The sequence below is a fragment of the Rhynchophorus ferrugineus genome, unplaced genomic scaffold (assembly GCF_030347505.1).
Source record: "Rhynchophorus ferrugineus isolate W39M unplaced genomic scaffold, kcgeb_rfMv2 rfM6, whole genome shotgun sequence".
Classification (NCBI taxonomy): domain Eukaryota; kingdom Metazoa; phylum Arthropoda; class Insecta; order Coleoptera; family Curculionidae; genus Rhynchophorus; species Rhynchophorus ferrugineus.
Genome location: NW_027472585.1, coordinates 5,472,108 through 5,492,255, shown reverse-complemented (window position 1 = coordinate 5,492,255; position 20,148 = coordinate 5,472,108). Strand labels below are relative to the sequence as shown.

Below are 20,148 nucleotides of genomic sequence, written 5' to 3'. Positions count from 1 at the left end.
ATATTCAAGAAATAAATCGTCGTAACCATCAGCTATCTGAAGAAAATTAATATGGATATCTGAAAAAATTAAAAGTCTGCTGAAATATACTGGTTTGCTGTTAAGTATGATGTGCTGTGGATTAAAATTTCAAAATTTGAATAACATCAAATATCTTTGATGAAACCTTAAAAAACATTGTGTTTCTTTTTATGGAGTGTTATGCTATATATACAAAGACATTTATTATCCAAAACTATCCATAACAAATAATGTTCTTAGCCATATCATAATATTTCATTATTAATAGCGTGATTTTTAAACAAATCTCCCAAATCGGATAATCCTTTCGGCCTACAATCCTTAAGATCCAAATTAAGACAAGCTAAGTCCAGTTCTTTCTGAATAATGATTCATAGATATGTGAAAATGTTTATAATTAATGAAGAAATCAAGGTAGAAATTTGCTTCATCGATTAAAATTATTCTAGTATGAAAACTCAGCACACATATATTATTTCATCATGAAATGAAGAAAACTTCCTTGACATAACCCATATTAATTAACTCTACATGAATTTTCTAACTCATAACTTTGTTTCACAGTTTCTCACCCCTATAGACAGTGATCAACTTATCTCGCATTCACCTTCTTGGTGTATTAATTTAAGTACAATAGAATACTAGTTTTTAATTTCTAGTATTCTATTGTCAAATAAGATTACAATAAGAATATCTAATGTGATATATAATTATAATCTGTATAAAAAATTTTGCTTTATAATGACTTAATGCTACTCTTTTAGATTAGTCCCTATGGAAACTATATAGTATTCGAGTTGTGTATCCCCTGTATTGACATGAACAGCGTCTTCCTTAATATGAATAAATTTTGCGAGGATTGTGAGAAATATTAGAATCATCTTACACCAATAATTAAGAATTAAAAAAAAGATTCTCTATTAATCTATGTGAAGCTCGCTATACATCAAATTGCTGATTAAAAGTGACTAGCGTCAAAGTTAAAAAAAATGTATATGATCGAGAAACTTTCGCACACCTCTTACGACAGACAAGCAACGCGATATCCCATGCGCACCCACGGCATAAATAAAAATGTCGAACGGCTAATGATAAACCGATCGAAATTAAGTTAATCTTCGGAGAAAATGTCAACAATCCGATTTACGTAACGCTGCCCACGTCTATTCCAAGCACCAGCCCTTACCACGCGCTTTGCTTTGAGCGTAGCGGTCAATTTATGCCGTCGATTACATCATCCCGCCGCACCGAGGACGAAAAAACACCTCAACACCTGCATTTCTGTCAAATACGTCAACGAGACGAGAAAAAAAGCAAAGAGCGGCAAAAACGGACCAAGAAGACGTAAGTAAAAAACAACACGACACTCACACGCCAACTCGGACGGTGAATGGAGAGGTATTTAAGCCAGTCCGAAGGTTATTTCGAGGCGATGTGACTTAATACGTTTCGACGAACCGTTAAATATTTGACGCGCAACAAGAGAACGAAAAAGACAGGCCGCCATGCCAAACAAAATAAATTTTACTTTCGAGATATTACTTAAGCCGCGTTCACAGTACTGCCGCAAAACAAAAACAGAAGGCATGGGTCGCGGCCCTGGAAAATATATTTATCCATTAGTATTCCCGTTTCTTGACCATATCCCACTAGCTCACTGTTGAAAACGACATTTTTCATCCTAAAACAACCTTATCATTACTAATAATTATCTAATCATAAACTTCATAAAGCAACTACTGAGCTAAGATGTAGTTACATGACAACTGGAAAGCTAACTTATTGGACAACTGATTCAGAATCAAATATATATATATAGAACACTAGCGACCCGCCCCGGCTTCGCACGGGTGCAATGCTGATACTAAATTAAATACACTACAGAAAAAATATGAACATTATATATAAAAACATAGCGGCCCGCTCCGACTTTGCACGGGCATAAAATATATATGCCTATGTCACATGATTAAAATCGATCCAGTATTTTTGGTTCATTCATTACTGCCCTTGGCCTGCACGCATTAAATTTGGAGTAAAACAATTCCTCTTCCCCTATACTTACTATGAAGATTTCCTGCTATCTTTGGAATATCTAAATTCATACAATTTTTATTACATTACACATTTTTAAACGCAAATTTTAAATTTGTAATATCTCCGAAAATATTTGTTTAATTTACATGCTGTAAGGAACCATATTGATCTATATTAATTGCACACTGTATTTAAGGTACTTAATTCGATAAGGATTAATGCCGTATTGCTTAAAATAGCTTCGTAAATAAGCCATTTTCTCACGTAAAAAGTAAACAATAAAAATGGTTAATGTGGGTTATCCCTAAAAGATAAACATATACCATCGCGGACTTTTTTGTAGACCTTTTTATGGTGTACAATACTGTAGTACATTAATTTGATCTAACTCGTAGGGTTAGGCAGCGTTTTTGCTAATTGCTAAATAAGCCTAAAAAAATAGGTTAATTTACGACATCACGTTAGAAACCTCTAAAATTAGCAATGTTGCCTTAGTATATTATGCATGTATTATACATATAAACCTTCCTCTTGAATCACTCTATCTATTGAAAAAAACCGCATCAAAATCCGTTGCGTAGTTTTAAAGATTTAAGCGCACATAGGGATATAGGGACAGAAAAGGCGACTTTGTTTTATACTATGTAGTGAAGTGATATAATAAGAAAATAACAAAATCCAACGTCAATAAACAAGAGAACAGACCGGAAAGGTTTTTGCTGAAAATCTGAACAATGGATTTCAACTAAATGTACCCCTTAAGACAATCGAACAATTACATCTTGAAGCAGAAAAATTCGTTGTAGATATCCAACCAGCTGCTTGGTGAATAATAATCCACAAATTAAAAGTACAATTAAAGGGATTAATTATCCGAAATTTACGAAAAAAATGGCAACAAAATAGAATACCCGAAAATAAAAATATTTTAAACAACATAACCCATGGGTTGAAAAGGGAAATCATGTAAATTAAAAACAAACCCATAGATAACCATCTGACAAATCTAATAGAAAACTAGGGAACAGATTATTCGCGCTGTAAAGCTACCTAATACTTAAAATGGTCACATCTACTGCCGATCTGTAAGAGACCGAGAAATAGAGTACGCAGTGATCAAGAAAAAGCCGAAACATTTGCCGACTATTTAGAAGAAAACCTTCAAACCAAACGAAACGGATGTTAAAGGTGATTTGCCGGCCATAGAAAGTGAAAATTCGACCATTCATGCCAAAAGAAGTGACCATTACTATGGCCATATATTCATTGATTGATCTTTCATTTACATTTTAATAATTATACTAAACCAAAACACAGATCTCAATAGGAATGTTAAATAAAATAACACATCAATTAGTAGATCTTCTTGGTTGAATATTGCAGACTAAGGAATACCAATCCATCTGACGAGATTGTTACTTATTATTACTACTAACGCTATAATTACCCGCTTCTTGTTTCTTGAAAATTAGCTAACTCTTTAAAAGTTAACCCTTAGGATGAAAATAGCTCCTTAAGAAATAGTGATGGTAACGTTCGAATCATCTCGAAACACCAGCTTATCTATATCCCTATGTATCTAGGTGCTGGAAATATCTTTTTAAAGTCAAACTAATGACAAAATTGTAGCTCTTTATTTATTTATATATGTCTGAAATTGTTTGTCTATAAATTAGTTTTGAATTTTTTTTTTAAATTTGAAACTTTGTTGTAAAAAACTTTTAGACAACTTACTAATTCTATCTCGAAAAAACGAATATTTTTTTAAGCTATCCATGATTCAACAAATTTTTTGGTATCTTCATAAGATGTGAAGTATTACTCAGACAGGTCAAGACTAATATGTCGAAACAAGTAGGAGCTGAATCAGAAGGAGCAAGGTCTGGAGAATACGGCGGGTAAAGTAGCACTTTCCATTTTAATGTTTCCAAGTATGCTTTCACCGCTTTTGTAACATGTAGTCGAGCGTTGTCTTGCTAAAGAATAACATTCTTGTATCTTTCCGGCCGATATTCGCCCAGCGCTCGACTCAAACGCACCAATTGTAGTCGATAGCGATTGAAGGTTTCAACGAGTAATGCGTTCACATATTCAAATCGATGGAGCTTTACACAGCATTCGATTCTTCAAATTGAATTTACTCGGTACCAATTCAAACACTTTTGTTCACACTTCGACTAAACGATGCAAACTGAAACCTATTAATGAAGCTTCATTGAGTTGATTAAAAATATCTATTGTAAATCCTTTAAAATTAATTTATAGACTTGATATAGTAGCGGATGATATATTTCATATGGATATGGGTTATTAAAATGTCAAAAAACAATGATGTAATTAGCAATATATACCTGTGTCAGATATCTCGACAGTGTTGAGGCCAAATATTTAATCCAAACTTACCTGTAGTAATCCTTTTTGCAGTATATGTTCCCGTCTCGTGAAAAACACGTGATATCACCGTCCAGAGTGTTCCTACATTGGCAACACTGCAAACATTGCGCGTGCCACCTTCGTTCCACCGCCTGAAGATAGTAGCGGTCCGTTATTTTGACGCCGCACCCAGCACAAATAGCCGCGCCACCTAGATCATCCGCACAACTAAAAAAAGCCGAAGAAATTAGGTTAGGTTGGTTTAAAAACTGAATTAGTTATTTTTACCTGGATGGTGGTGTAGGTGGTGACGATGGAGTGGTGTCGGGTTCGATTTTCGGTATATGGTGGTCAAAGGACGATCCAGGTCGACGTAGTTCCGGTGGTGTTACCGACTGTGGCGGTCTAGGTGGTGACGATCTGCAGGAATCGGATCCACAAGACTGGTGCACTAGAACAAATATCGTATTAATAACAGAATAGCATCTGTCCTATCTTTATTATATGTTAATTGCTTTATTTTAGTAGCTTCTAATATAATGTCATAATAAATATATACCCGTATAATATTTGTATCAAATAACAACAGATGAAACAATGAAAATCAACAAGCCATTTAATTAAATCAGACAAATATGGAAATTGATCTGATGGTCTCGAGATTAATTATCTTAATGTTAAAATTAAATAACGCCCTCTATATAATAAGCTGCAGAACTTGCAAAAAGCTACTTATACCGAAGGATTCTCCAGTCACTGTAACCTTTAACTACCATTTTCTCCAACCCATGCCTCATAGTTCAGTTAAATACTACCTATGTTTGTTTAAAGACATACGACAATGGTCAAGGCATGGATAACCTTCAAAAATGTTAATTTATCGACGTATAATTAAAAATACTGTCAGAAATGTATGAAAAAATAATGAATATAGATCGATAATACCTTGAAACAAATATTTCGTTGTACATTTTTTAAATAAAGTACTATTGTTAGTTAATAAAATATCGAGGAAACTTATTTTAAATTTTAAATATACAAAATTAGGTTAAAATTACTAACACAATACATTGTCAATTTAGACTTAAACACAAAATATATATCATAACACTATTATAATATATTCAAGAATAAAAACGCAGAAGAAAAAAAAAACAAAAAAACTAGTAAATTGCTTGGTTAAAATCGAAAATTAAAAACAATGTATTTATAAATTCGTTGCACCAGGTAAATAAGGAAGCCATAACAAGGAATGAGTAACATAAAAAGGTATAATACTCATATTTTACATAACATCTATATTTCTCAAAACTATTGACCATAACTATTTTTAATATGTATGACGTTAATAGGAAATTCCACTACCTTCGAAAAATCCATTGATATAAAATTTACTGTATTTTAATTATAATATGTGGAATCAGCAAAGAAGAAATATCAGTAGTCGGTTTTGCCACACAAGTTCTAAAATCCTTTCACGAGGATTGTTCAACATCAACTGGGCTTAAATTAAATGTTTCATAGATTTTTTAAAATTCGCAACGTATTCTGTTTAGAAGGACTCTTTCAAAATAGGTTTTAACTTTTATTTAAGTGAAATCTCTTGCTCTGGTGCATTTTTTTAGTTACTTGCGTTTAAAAATAATATCTCTTTTATTAAGATCAATCTATCTTTCAACCTAAACGCCAAATTGTTGTGAATTGTTGGTCAGCATTTAATGAGCACTAAATTTAGGGAAGTTAGATGGTAGCTTGGTCTGAATGTCAAGCTTACAACTTATTGAACATGTATAGCTGTTTACTAACAATAGTAAAAACTAAAAGGAATAATTTCTCATAAGTCACCCCATAAGTTTTCAATGATAAATAGACTGTCGTAATTGAGTAGTCAATAACGTTATACACATAAGTATATGTCCATAAAAAATTCATATATCTTGATTAGACAATATCTACTTTATTAAATCATTACAAATATATTTCCATTTCCAATAGCATCCATTAAGAATCATTATCCTAAAGTTACAATTTAAAGTTTTTATTGAGTTCTATATGTTCTATATGTCCTATATTGAATAGTCCTTGTACATTATTATATAAATTCTCCATTTGTTGTGAGAAGATTCGAAAGAAACCGTCATAGCATTGAAACAAAACTAACATGATCTCGTGAATATCAGGAAATACCACATATTGTAAACCGTATATTAATTGATGTTGACTAAATTACCACGATCAAAAGTATCTGTTTTTACAATTCTCCTTGGATATTTGTTACCACAGATATCGATTCTTGGTGTTCGGCTCCTCTTTTAGGAATAAGTATAAATTCTAGTTGCGATGATATCATCCACTGTTATAGATTGCAAGAACTTTGTATTCTTGACATTTCTAAATTGGTTAGGGAATATTCATAATATAAGAATCTTACTTTTTTCGGTGTGATTGTTGTTATCCTGGAGACCTGAGGTGGCAGTACTGATCTGGGTATCGCCGGGAGGCTCCCCTTTGAGTGGTGGCTCGCATGAGGGTAGATTCGGTGACAGATCTCTCGAGGGGTCATACGCTGGCCCAATATACTGCTCGTTCTGCTGCTGTAAATAACCATAAAGACATATAATTTTAATCAACAACAAATGGAACTTAATGTTAAGATTAAAAGCTCATCAACAATCTGAATATAACAAAAATTCACATAACTTAGATGTGATGTTAAAACATTAATTATTTAGGTCACACAAAAATTAATAACAGCGAAAAAAACATTATATACAAACAAAATTAACATTATTTCTCGAAAATAATCGGGTACTACAGTCCTGGAAACATTTTATATTAAGGCATTAAACCCACCGACTGGCGGGTAAGGAACTTATAAATCATCCCAGAATATATCCGGTCTTACCCAGCCTGGTTACTGGCGTGACTGGGATCATGTTCCTTTGTCGTAGACATAAATTTACGACCATGCCCCAGCAGCATTCGAACGCGCGACTATCGCAAGAGTAGGTGAATGGTACTGTCGCCTTTACCATTGCGCCACCAAGCTGGCTAATGGAAACGACAGATCTCTATGAAACCAACATAATTCTTTAACTTGGCACGGATTAGCATGTTACCAAAAAGATATAGAAAGTTATAGAAATAGTTCCCAAATATTTAGATTAATATATATGGTAATTTTTTTTTAAATACTTTTTTAAACCTAATTAAGAAAATCTATCCTTGAATACTGATGATTAATTTCTTATAAATTTATTTATTGAAACTAGCAAACAATTAACAATTAAGTTTAATCTAAGTTAACCTATTAACAAACAACTACAACTAAGCTATTTTCCTAGATATTGTATTAACTAGATATTATGTGTAGACTTAACTTACAAGAGAAGATTGGTGTTTCCGGGTTGAGCTCTCTACAGTCTCTGATACTGCTAATATTGCTGTATCATCAGCAAAGAAGCAGTAGCGCTATAAAATGTTGTAGAGAGATCACTGATGTAAAGGAGATAAAACACTGTCCAGAGCAAACTTCCTTGAAGCACGCAAGCTCTTATCGGTTAGAGATCAGATTATATTCCTTCATGTTGTTACCGAAGTATCGATTAATCAAATAAGATTTTAATAGTAGGTAAAAATGCTTAGTGATAAGTAACTTTATTTTATATAGAAAACCTTCGTGTCATACATACCTTTATTTTCTAGAGATTTTTCAATTGCATCTGTGATTCAGTCTATTTGATCAATTGTTGAGTGGACATTTCTATAACCAAACTGGTAAAATTGTATAAACTGTGTAAGAATAAGTTTGAGCTGTTTCATAATTTCTCAAAGACTTTAGCTATAACTAACAATAAAGAAATAGGGCGGCATAATTCAACTTCACTTAGATTTTATCCAGTTTGGTAAAATTATGAATTCAGCAGCTTTCCATCCCACTTTCAATGGGAATCTCATGATTGACTGACATGCTTTTTATTTCAATACTCAACACAAGACAGTCTCTTTGAATAACTAGGGAATTGGTTATACATACATTTTTATATTATTGGGGAGATTAGAACTGGAAACAATTTCAAGTAGATCTTTAAAACCACATTAAGTAAATGGCCCAGAGCTAATAACCAATATAAAAGGAAGATGATATGAATCATTTGAATGTGAAAAAAAACTAAAACATATAGTGAGCTTAGTTGATCCAAAAGCACAAATCCAAACAATAACAATTTAATGAATCGCAATCTACCCATAGTATATATCTGGCCTTGGTTTTTTTTAAAACCATTTGTCTGGGCTAATATGCAGCGGAGAAAAATCTGCGTCGTACCCTCATTAGAGATAAATTAAAGCGTGACAAATCCTCTTTTGTCGGACATAAATATCGGTAAGAAGATTTTCTTTGATTTACGCGGCCCTATGGGGACACTGCTTAACCTAAATTATTGATAAAGGATTTTCTAATTATAAGCCGGTGATGTACGACGTGACCAAAGTACGTTCATTTTTCTGCGCGTAACACTTTCGACTGTCAACACGCTTAATGATCAACTGTTTTTTGTTTGTATTGCAGATTCAATCTTCGAGTTATCACGTTAATGTCATTGACTCAGTAAATATACTACTATCATCTAATCGTTATTGTAGCTGTGTATCTATTATGTATTACAGAGATCTAAGAGGTCAATTGAAAAGTCCCCGGCCTGATACTTCGATGGCGCTACTAGAATTAAATCAATATTTAATATATATGTTTTTTATTTAGTCCTAATCCATCAAAAGATGCAGGTATAAATTTGACAGCTATTGGATCATTAGTTTGTGAATTATAGCATTTTGAATGAAGCAACTTTTGTTATTGTGAAAATAATGGATAAAAAGGAATTTCGCGTGTTAATAAAATATAGCTTTTTGAAGGGAAAATACACAGTCGAAGCAAAAACTTGGCTTGATGCCGAGTTTCCGCACACTGTCCCAGGAGAATCAACGATCAATGATTGGTATGCTAAGTTTTGACGTGGTGAAATGAGCAACGAAAACCATGAACGCAGTGGACGCTCAACCTCTTGTTAACGACAAAATCATTACAAAAATTCGACAAAATGATTTTGAATGACTGTAAATTGAAATTGAATGAAATAGCAGACACTTTAAAGATATCAACTGAACGTGTACATCATATCATTTACGAATATTACTACGTGGCCTCACTTTCGACCAAAAACAACGGCGACTTGATGATTCGGAGCAGTCCTTGAAGATGATCAAGCGTTATAAACCCGAGTTTTTGTGTTGATATGTGACAATGGATGAAAAATAGTGAATAAATGAGTGAACTGCACACGATGAACTTGGTCCAAAGCGTGGCAAAACGCAACAGTCGGCTGGTAAGGCGTCTGTATTTTAGGATGCGCATAGAATAATTTTCAACGACTACCTTGAAAAAGGAAGGACCATCAACAGCGAGTATTACATAGCGTTATTGGACCGTTTGAAGGGCAAAATTGCCGAAAAATGGCCGCATTGAAGAAAAAAAAGTGCTACCTTACCAAGTCAATGCATCCATGAATTGGGCTTCGAATTGCTTCCTCATCCACCGTATTCTCCAGATCTCGCCCCCAGCGACTATTTCCTGTTCTCAGATAACAAAGAAATGCTGCTGGAAAAAATGTGCGTCGAATAAAGAGATGATCGCTGAAACTGAGGCCTATTTTGAAGCAAAGGACAAATCGTTCTACAGAATGGTATCGACAAGTTGGAGGGTCGTTATAATCAGTGTATCACCCTCGAAGGGAATTATGTTGAATAAAAAAATAATAATTTTGCCAAAAGAATATATTTTACTATGGTACGCCGGAGACTTTTCAATTGACCTAACATTAAAATATAGGACGACAACTATCCTCTAATAAGAATATTGCATCTTGTTACACTGCATTGCTGCTTCGTGATGATTTCACATGAAAAAATAATAATTACATGTAATAATAATTACATATACATAATATAGTTATTAGTACATAGCTATAATAATAACATAATTATTTCTTAGGTCTATATGTTGTAATCTAAAATTATATTTTTCACACCAAGGACCTTTTTGGTTGGTAGTGGTAGTAAATTTCTCATATATGCTTTTTTAAATAACGATATATCGATCTCTGTTAGCCACAATGAACTTATCATGCAGGGTTTCTGTATTTTCTGATTATATTTCATCGAATAAACTATCAATTTTAAGCAAAATATTATAATAAAATACATTTTTATATATACCTTTTTATTGGATTGATACAAGATACAAAAGTATTAAAATTTTAAGTGTCATAATTAATAAAAAATCAATAATGGATAAAAACTCAAATTTTTTTTCGCATTATTTTAATTTGACACTTTAGCACGCACATGTATTATATAGAGAAAAAAACATCTAATATACATGTAATCTTTCATTTACAATGTTAAGATCTTGAATAAACTAAAAACTACAAAACGACCAATTTTTTACGCCACCTTTAGAAAATTTGATGCTTAGAGATAAGACTTTTAGATAATGCATTCTTGGCGTGTTTTTCATTCATTCGCGAGCTCGTTTATTTATATAAAAGGAGATAAAGATTAGAACATTGTTCTTAATATGGGTTAGTACACATGGCACCGCTATATTTTATATATTATATTATATGGATATACAAATAAAATCATTAATTTATAGAAGTTAAGTAATATTGAATGCATTACTTACACGGATAGAACTGATGCAAATTCAGAAATTTCTCAAATAAAAATAATTAAATTAAATAAATTTTGTGCTAAATAAATATAATAATAATAATAATATATATAAAACTTATTTTTATTGTTAAATATGTCGAATTTTCTGTACAAGGTAGTTTGCGAATAACTATATTATATATAATAACAATCTTATATTGAAAAGTCCAATGTGTAAGCACATAAATATTGTTAAAACTGAAAATATACATTTAGCCATCTGATATTTTTATTAATAATGCTTTTGAGTACTGAAGAGTTTCAAAAAACAATTCAATAGAGACATCTTTTAATTCTACTTATCAAACTCTTCTATATAGGTACCCCCTTTCAAATGGACTTACCTCATAAAAAAATTACTAGCAAAGAAGTTAAACAAATAATATTGAGAGGGGCTATCCCGATACCATTCATATTTAACGACTATTACGAATAAATACAGTGGTAGCATATGCAGAAGACATAGTAATTTGTATATAAAAAAAAGACACAATCAAATTAGGAAGAACGAAAATTACAATTACAAAATTCAAAGAGTTTTTAATTTTAAATACTTAGGCAAGACCGTTACACACAATCCAAATAGAAAAGGATGTTATAAATAAAAATTGATAAAGACACAAGATCATGGAAGATATAGTCCATTCAATTTTTGTTTGTACATGCTCCATCAAAATGTTTAAAGTATTGCTGCCGCAATTTGTAAATTCGTTTCAGAATTGGACAATATTCTCCTTCTGATTTTATTCTAGTTAAAAAGAGACACAATGCTGTCTGACTAGTTCAAACATGTAAACGAATGAGCCTGTCAAAGTCGCCCTGTTGTCAGACGTACGCAAAATTCTTGAAAGCAATGGTGATAAGAGGTTACAACTCTAACCTATAAACTAGTGTGGCTGTATAATTAACTGTAGTTTTTTGATGTACTATAATGTTAAAATAAATTAAATTTGATAGCATTTTTGTTCAATTATTTTATTTAGATGAGAATTTTGTTGTATGTCAAAGCCAAACTTAATTAAAACTCAGAGTTGATGCTGTAACATTGCGACGTTTTGATGTTACAAATTCAAATGACGTAAGTACAAAATAACCTCGAACAGATTACATGATTTTAACGACACTTAGTGTTACGATATATATAGAAGATGTATAGAAGATTTATAGAAGATATTGCATTAAGATCACCAATAAGTCAATGTTCTACTTTCAGACTATAAAATAATTATCAACAATGAAACTAAGGACATCTACACGACATTTCTGGAGCCTCGCTATAAATAATGCCGAGTGTATCGCTGTAATAAATCGTCGATCGAAAAATCGGTCTGTTTTTATTAATTTCCCAATAAAATATGATATACGCCGTCCCTTTTCTGATTAACAACCGATATAAATAAATTTAATCGTTTCGCTTTCATCTAATGTCCCAAACCGCTCCTATGACCATAAAATTAGACGTTGAGACAGAAATAGTACATTTCTAGGTTATGTTTTGGTCATAAAAGCAAACATTGTCGCGTTTATAGACTTATAACTGGTATCATTTCGAAAATTTCTGTAATTTTCTGTCCGATATCATCTCGGCGGGCCTACGTTAATGTATGTTATTATAACAGGTCGAAAATTACTGTCGACAACCTTTTAAAATTGCTCGGAAATTGTCGTTAGGGAAGATTTATTGCGGTATTTTTCTATCAGCCTTTTTTGGTTCAGGCGGGTATAGATTTTTGTAACCTAGAGTTTGATATTTGATAAATATGGCGCATAAAATCTATTTATAATGTCAAAAAATTGCGTAATTTTACTTTATTACTCATTTAGATTATATAAAAATATAATATTCTTAGAGGAAACTTAATAATTCAAACCAAATTGTCTTCCAAATAAGTATATCCAAAGTTTAAATGTTTTCTTAGTTGAAATTGTTGAACTATAATCATTGTCAAGGGCATAAAGATGATATATCAACAATTTTGTGTCAATATCTTGAGAAAACGTCGAGTTTTAATTAAAATCGGCATTATTTTCATTTATTTCAAATCATAAGTATGTTAAGTCAGGTGCGCAAGACAAGAAATATGAAGGAAGACCTACGATGATGAGAAATTATCCACTGAAAGAAAATAGTTGTTATAGAAGCTAGGAAAAATCTGAATGATTGTACAACTTGGCAATATTCGGTCATATGTTGGAAAATTAAATGAAACTCCCAATCTTCCAAAAAACTGACAATTTTTTTATAAATGTAGGGTGGAAATTTGTTAGTAATATTAATAATTAAAATTATTAACATTCTCAATATTGAAGGTTGACTTTTTCAACCGAAAATTTCCGACATGTAAATACAAAAGTTCTGCCTGTTCTTGTATTTCATTTATTTATATGATGTTCTGAAAAAATTGAAAACTATGTATAGTAAATGCAGAAGACCATTTATATAGAAACTGGATATATAATTAATATATAAAAAATTGCAGTTACAATTCGAAAAACTATACACTAATGAGGGTATTGCTGTAATTAAAGAATTGTATATAGTTGATGGTAAGCACGAAAAACAGTTAGTAATAGACTAGTAAATAGAAATTGAAACACTTGAAATACTAACGTGCATAAAATCGATAACTCTCAATACAAAGCATTAGCTCTAAAAGTCTGCAAAGAATGTTTAAAAGCTGTTTAGATTTTGTGAAACAGCAGATCAGAATGACAGATCTTCCCTCCATGGTCTCCATATTTGAATTTGCGAAAAACCAATTCTATGTTCTTGTAGGTTTCTTTGAGGTGAACGGATGACCTGAAAAACCGCCACTCTGAAGTAAAACTGCTTTAAGCCTTCGTTTTGATGAATGTATGAAAAAATATTTGGAAGTTTTTTCATGTTATTTTCATTTTCGCATACCGAAATATATAGATATTAGAACAAAACATTCAAACAAAAATTTTGTTAATTTGGTGCAGCTCGGTGTTTTAAAAGGCTCTTTTATTCGATTATTCACCTGATTTAGCTATGCTGGATCTTACTAACTTCAAAAGACTGTTCGTGTTGATCGTCCAATAGGAACGATTTTGAATCGAAACAGGAGAAAATATATTTGAAAAAAAATTATTATTTTGTTTCAAATATGTTACTATTTTGTAATCATAGTAGAATAACCATATAATTACTTCATTTTTATCATAAAAACGAGAATTAAACTCATTTTACTATATGAAAACATTCGGACAAACCGAAATGGTCTGAATGGTTTTCCAACTAAACCAGCGGTAATCTGTAAATGGACCTTTTAAAGGTCTGACATTAAGGCTACCGCATAAGTTGATGCTAACGGTAGAGTGGCTGATGCATGAGAATTAAAGGAGCGAAAAAACGGCGCTAAGTCAATCATTAAATCTCCGTCCACGGTCGATTTTCCGTCGAATTGTAATTTACACCGTTCAATTTCGCAGGATCAATTGGTACTTTTATCGTTTAAAGGTGCCGATTACCGGTGCACGGACGCTGGAAGCTAAAGGAAACAAACACTATATTTACGGGAGGCACATCGCGTTTTATTGTAACGAAATTGCTACGTGAATCGATTTTTCTTCCGTCTCTCTTTCCTTTTTATCGTCTCTAAATGATACGTGGAATGTATTCAAATATAATAGTGACGGGAAAAAAATTAATTTATGACGATTTCTTTTACTTTCCGAACCCTTATTATAGAGAAATAATTTTTGGAATTATTATTTTAAACTCAAAAACCATAAATGACCATCATAACTATGTGTAATTAAACATCTACACCTAAGGTATGCTGATTTAGAAGTCATTCTTTTATTTCTGTAACGCTTCGATGGGTGTTGTACGTATATAAAGTGTTAAATAAAAAATAAAACACCTTTAAGAATACAAACAGGCGGTATACTAAATTATAAGTAGTATAAGTACAGTTTAAAAATTGACACAAATACAAATCGACAAACACAATCATAAGAAAGTAAACTCTATTCAGACTGCACCCAAATGTAAAGGAATAAATCCCTAGAATCAAATTGAAATGCCCTGGACATGTCTGTCAAATAAAAGGTGAACGACTTTCAGACTTTGATTGAAGATAAACATTGTAAATTGGACAAGGACAGGGATCAAAATGATTTGAAAAATAGGAGACTAACATTGTACAAAATCAGAACGGTTGCTGGATTTTAGATACGCTAGTTATTGGTTGATAAGTAAGTAGGTATTCTTAATTATAAAACTGACTTAATCTTAAAAGAATACAATTTAATATAATTACTCAACACAATAGTCAACACAATTTGAAGTTTCTTTTAGTCAAGACTCGCATCATGTTATTCTAGTATAAATTTAGGAGACAGGATTCATACTACATTTCAATCAATTCTTCTAAATATTCCTAGTTTAAAATTAAAAGTCTTACAACACCCACAGTATTATATGGACGTTGTTCTATCAGTATATCGCTTATTTCGCTTATCAAAATTCTAAAACAATGAGCGATTCATGGATGACCCATAAAAATCAGAAATTAATTCAGATGATGGCTCCTACCAACAGCCAAAACTATATAAATGATATATGAATTGCAGCAGATTTAACTTAGTAGGGCCAATCTTGTACCGTAGCGAAAACAATGTCACGTAACTAAAAACTACAGGAAACCAGAAGAATTACAACCAAATTATACGAATTGTAGTGAGCAACATTCAACAAGTTACAACGTATGAAATTATTATTTATTATTAACACATATTTAACAATTGACCAGGCACGTAGAATAACAGATATAATGGAAGAAGCCTCTGAAAGTAAAAAGGTATGTTCAGGTAGATGTAGCATTAGCCTTCCATAAGATATGACATGACGGCCTTGTTCATATGCTACGGAAATTTTTATCGAACTATTAAAATCTTACATTACAGCCAGAATGTTTATAGTTAAAAGAAACTAAACCCGGTGTACCATAACGATGTGTATTGGAGACAATTATTTACCTATTCTATATGGCACACAAAATATCACGATGGATGACACTGTGATTCTTGCTGCCGAGGATAATAACGAAGAACCCATACGAAAGCCACAACAGCCAAGTAACAATATAAATAATTGGATCCTAACCTGCCCAACCTATAATGCCCCACATAAAATGACCCAACAAGCGCCAATAACAATAGATAATATTATCATTCCATATATCAACAACGCTAAGTATCTCGGATTGAAACTTAATGCAAAACCTCGCTGGAACACCTAAGAAAAGGAAAGATCTGGAGTTCAAATATAGGAAAATGTATTTGTTAATTCAATAAAACACCATTGTCAGTACATAATAAATTGCTATTTTATAAGCAAGTATCAAAACCTATTCGAATGACCATTCGAAGACAATACAAAATTCAACTATGTGGATGTTCCGCGATAAGGATATTTTGGATGCACCTAAATACTACAGGACTGTTTAATTACACCGAGACCTACAGATAACGACTGTCACTCAGGAAATCAAGAATCGCAAAGAAATACTCCATTTTCATCTCAATATAAAGTAATACAACTCTTGGATAACACCAAGACAAAACAGAGGCTCAAAAGAATCAATCAATTTCATCTTGTGAAGCGAAATGTAATGAAGTGCGTTTGATAGAAAAGCAGTAATGTTAATGCATAACATTATCACACCAGAGACTAAAATAGGGCCCATGGGTTCTCCTAACTATATACCTAGATTTAAGTTATTATAAACACACAATGTTGGTTAGTTGGCAACGACCAGCAGCAACCTAATAAATAAATTTAAAAACAAATTCAGAAGATGCGGGATTCCTTTTATGTCCTAAATATGAGCTGAAATAGAAACCAACGGTGAAGAATATTTTAGAACTAATTTTTAATAAATGTTCTTTTCAAATCTAAAAATAAAATTAAATAAAATCAGGTCATCGTCCTTTTTTTTTAACCCCGTTGGAAGCGAAACACGCTGAACAGTTAAATTCGCTATAATAATCCGAATTAAAGCATTACGTTGACCATATGTACGAAATTAAGGTGATTGGCAGGACGCTTGGTCGACGAGGAAGAGCCGCCGCGGATTTCACACAGATTTTACCATAATTTCATCGGTCGCCGGCACATTCTCACGGCGGTTGCCGTAGTGGCGAAAGCAATTTGATTAATCGTCGAGTGCGGTGAAGAGGTTGGAAGGTAGCGACCGTTCGCAGCATCCGACACACAGGAAACGCAGCCACGATGCGCGTAAATGAATTTATTTGGTCGCGGTATTAAATACGGAGTTAAATCGAGCCGTTGTCATTTGCTAGTAACACGGGCCCAGTTATTTACTACCTAGACGACGGTTTCAGCTACTGGTTTTGTATGATTTATACTCGAAAAATCGTCGGACCGTCCGATACATTATCTCAGAATCTCGTTAGAGCCGCCCGTAAAGATTTATGCACCATAGTAACTGTTCTTGTATAGTTTCTACGTTGCTTGTTTCGTATTAACATTATTATGCATCTGGTCTAGTTGAAATCATCATTCTAGAGCTACACAGTATCTTTGAAACCAGAAATAATAGAAATATCTCGGAATTAGCAAGTGTTTTCTTTCTCGGTCTCTGTCTGTGTTATTGTAATTAGTGTTGAATATTTTGTCTTGAGGAATTTCTGATGAAACAACCTTTTATTACCAGAAACACCATTTAATATCCCTTATGAAGTCTGCTTACTAGAGTTATTTTGTTATTGCTAAATCTAGGCAATAAAGAAAAGTAATGGGTTCTAAATAGATGTTGTAATTCATGTTCAGATATATTACGAGAATGGAAGAAAGACAAAGAAACAACATGTGGCTTTTGCAGTGTCTATAGTTTTGTAAAAGTCCATACAAACCATAGAGTTGATTGTTACATATACATAGGTCTACATCTCAAGGTAAGGTTGTTGAACAAGGCACCCAAGTTGGAAAATCACTATTACAGGTTAGGTAAGTTTTCATCGCTTATGCAGCTTTTAAAACGATGATTTTTTATAATTTTTAATTTGTTCATCATTTATTTCTAGTTACAGCCTAGTTATAATTATGTCAGACCTATAAATTAATTTTAAAGTATTTTTTATTTAAGACTTTATCATGAAAAATCGATACAATGTATTTTATTCAAAGTATTCTTCATCGATAGTCGCTACTAGCGCTAACGAGCGATGTATCTTTTGAGGCTATCCACGAATCGTCTCAGTTTTTGGTATCTTCGTAAGAAGTAAGGCACTGCTCAGGCAGGTCATGCCTCACATGTCTGAACAGCTAGTAATCAGAAGGCGTAAGATCTGGCAAATACGGCGGATGGAGAAGCACTTCCCGTTTTTATGTTTCCAGGTATGTTTTCACTGGTTTAGCAACATATGGTTGAGTGTTATATGATGAGTATGGTGTCGTGCTGAATAATAATACTTTTTCGAGCAGTGCTCGATACAAATGCATCAGTTGTAGCCGATAGCGATCGCCATTGATGGTTTCAGTAGGCTTTAGTATATCATTTCATAGTATATCACGCCAAGCTGGTTCCACCACATGCATAGTGCTAACTTGCAGTCATGGATATTCGACTTTGCCGATGATGTTGATGCATTATCAGATAATCTTCGCGTTTTTTTTTTTGGTTTACCATAATGGACCTACTTTTCATCATTAGTTACAACATGATGCAAAAACGTTTTCGATTTTATCGTTGAAACAGCAATTCATACATTCTAATGCCTCTTGGCTTCAAACTTACGACACAAAATATCCAAGCCTTTATCGTGTCACTCACAATAATTTTACTAATTCTTATTGCGTTTTATACGCATCTTTATCGAATACTACCCACAAATATTCCAGAATTTCTTTGTCCAGAACGCCTTTTCTCTTCAGTGTAAAAATTAATCAATAAAATATTACACTAATATTTTTAATGAGGAAGAAAGAAGGGACAATTCTACGTTTAGGTTTTATTTACGTTTAGTTCCCACACTATCACAAATGTGAGAGTTACTACCAGCAAAGGAAGACCGATAGATATGGAAGAACTATGGAAGGTGATCAACCGAATAAAGCTAACTAATCAAAGTTCGTGAATCCCAATATACTGGAGATCTTGATTTTCTGACAGCAAAAATGTTAGGATCCGCAGAAAACAAAAGCGTTCTAATAGACCATCAAACGATTATTTTTAGATTCAACCGCTTGATCGGTATTTTTTCAAAATTTTAGATTGTAAATGTCATTAAATAAAAATTCAACCAGACCTTAGATGTTGTTAACATATGTAATATTTGCTATATTCTTTAAAAGATAAACTCTCATCCATTGTATAACATACCAATTAAATCCACTAAAAAAATTTAATTCATATTCGGTATTCTTTATCCAAAATTAGTAAAAGTTGACTCATGTATCGAAGGAAATATTCTATTTTTTGTTGTCAATGTTATTCAGGAATATTTGATAATCATAGTATAAATTAGTTTTTGTTTACTAGGCCAGGATACCAGGTGCGAATAGATAAAACAATGGACCAAGAACACTGCCCTGGGGAAGACAATAAAATACCTGTCTGTGAGGTATGATTTCAGTAGCTGAGAGTGTGGGGCAAGAGCTTTTTCAATTTAACCTGCAGTCCAGTGTGCCACACCTGTCAAAAGTTTGAGATATATCGACGAATACAGCGGAGCAATATTTTTTATCATTGAATTTGTTGGTAATTTGGTTGATTAATCTGTGTATTGGTTCTGTTGTTCCGTGGTTATTGCGAAAACCAAACTGATAGCCTGGAATAATACTTCTCTCTTCTGTGATATTTTGAATCTCTTAATGTATAGTTTTTCAAATACTATGGAGATCACATGAAGAGGTCTGATGCGGTGTCTTCTGATTTTTTCCCTGGTTTAAGAATC

At 32.6% G+C, this 20,148-nt stretch overlaps 1 protein-coding gene across 2 annotated transcripts in view; it reads right to left on the bottom strand.

Moving 5' to 3' along the window:
* The window catches only part of LOC143198516 (protein apterous), a 233,726-nt gene that overhangs the window by 144,133 nt on the left and 69,445 nt on the right, over window positions 1-20,148 (bottom strand). Inside the window, exons 2-4 of one of the 2 annotated variants that reach the window (XM_076407786.1) lie at window positions 6,863-7,025; window positions 4,720-4,882; window positions 4,462-4,659 (exon numbers count right to left, since the gene is read on the bottom strand). In XM_076407786.1, the coding sequence (XP_076263901.1) occupies window positions 4,462-4,659; window positions 4,720-4,882; window positions 6,863-7,025 (524 nt within the window). The remainder of the gene's footprint in view (window positions 1-4,461; window positions 4,660-4,719; window positions 4,883-6,862; window positions 7,026-20,148) is intronic. The other variant, XM_076407787.1, reaches the window with a different exon arrangement.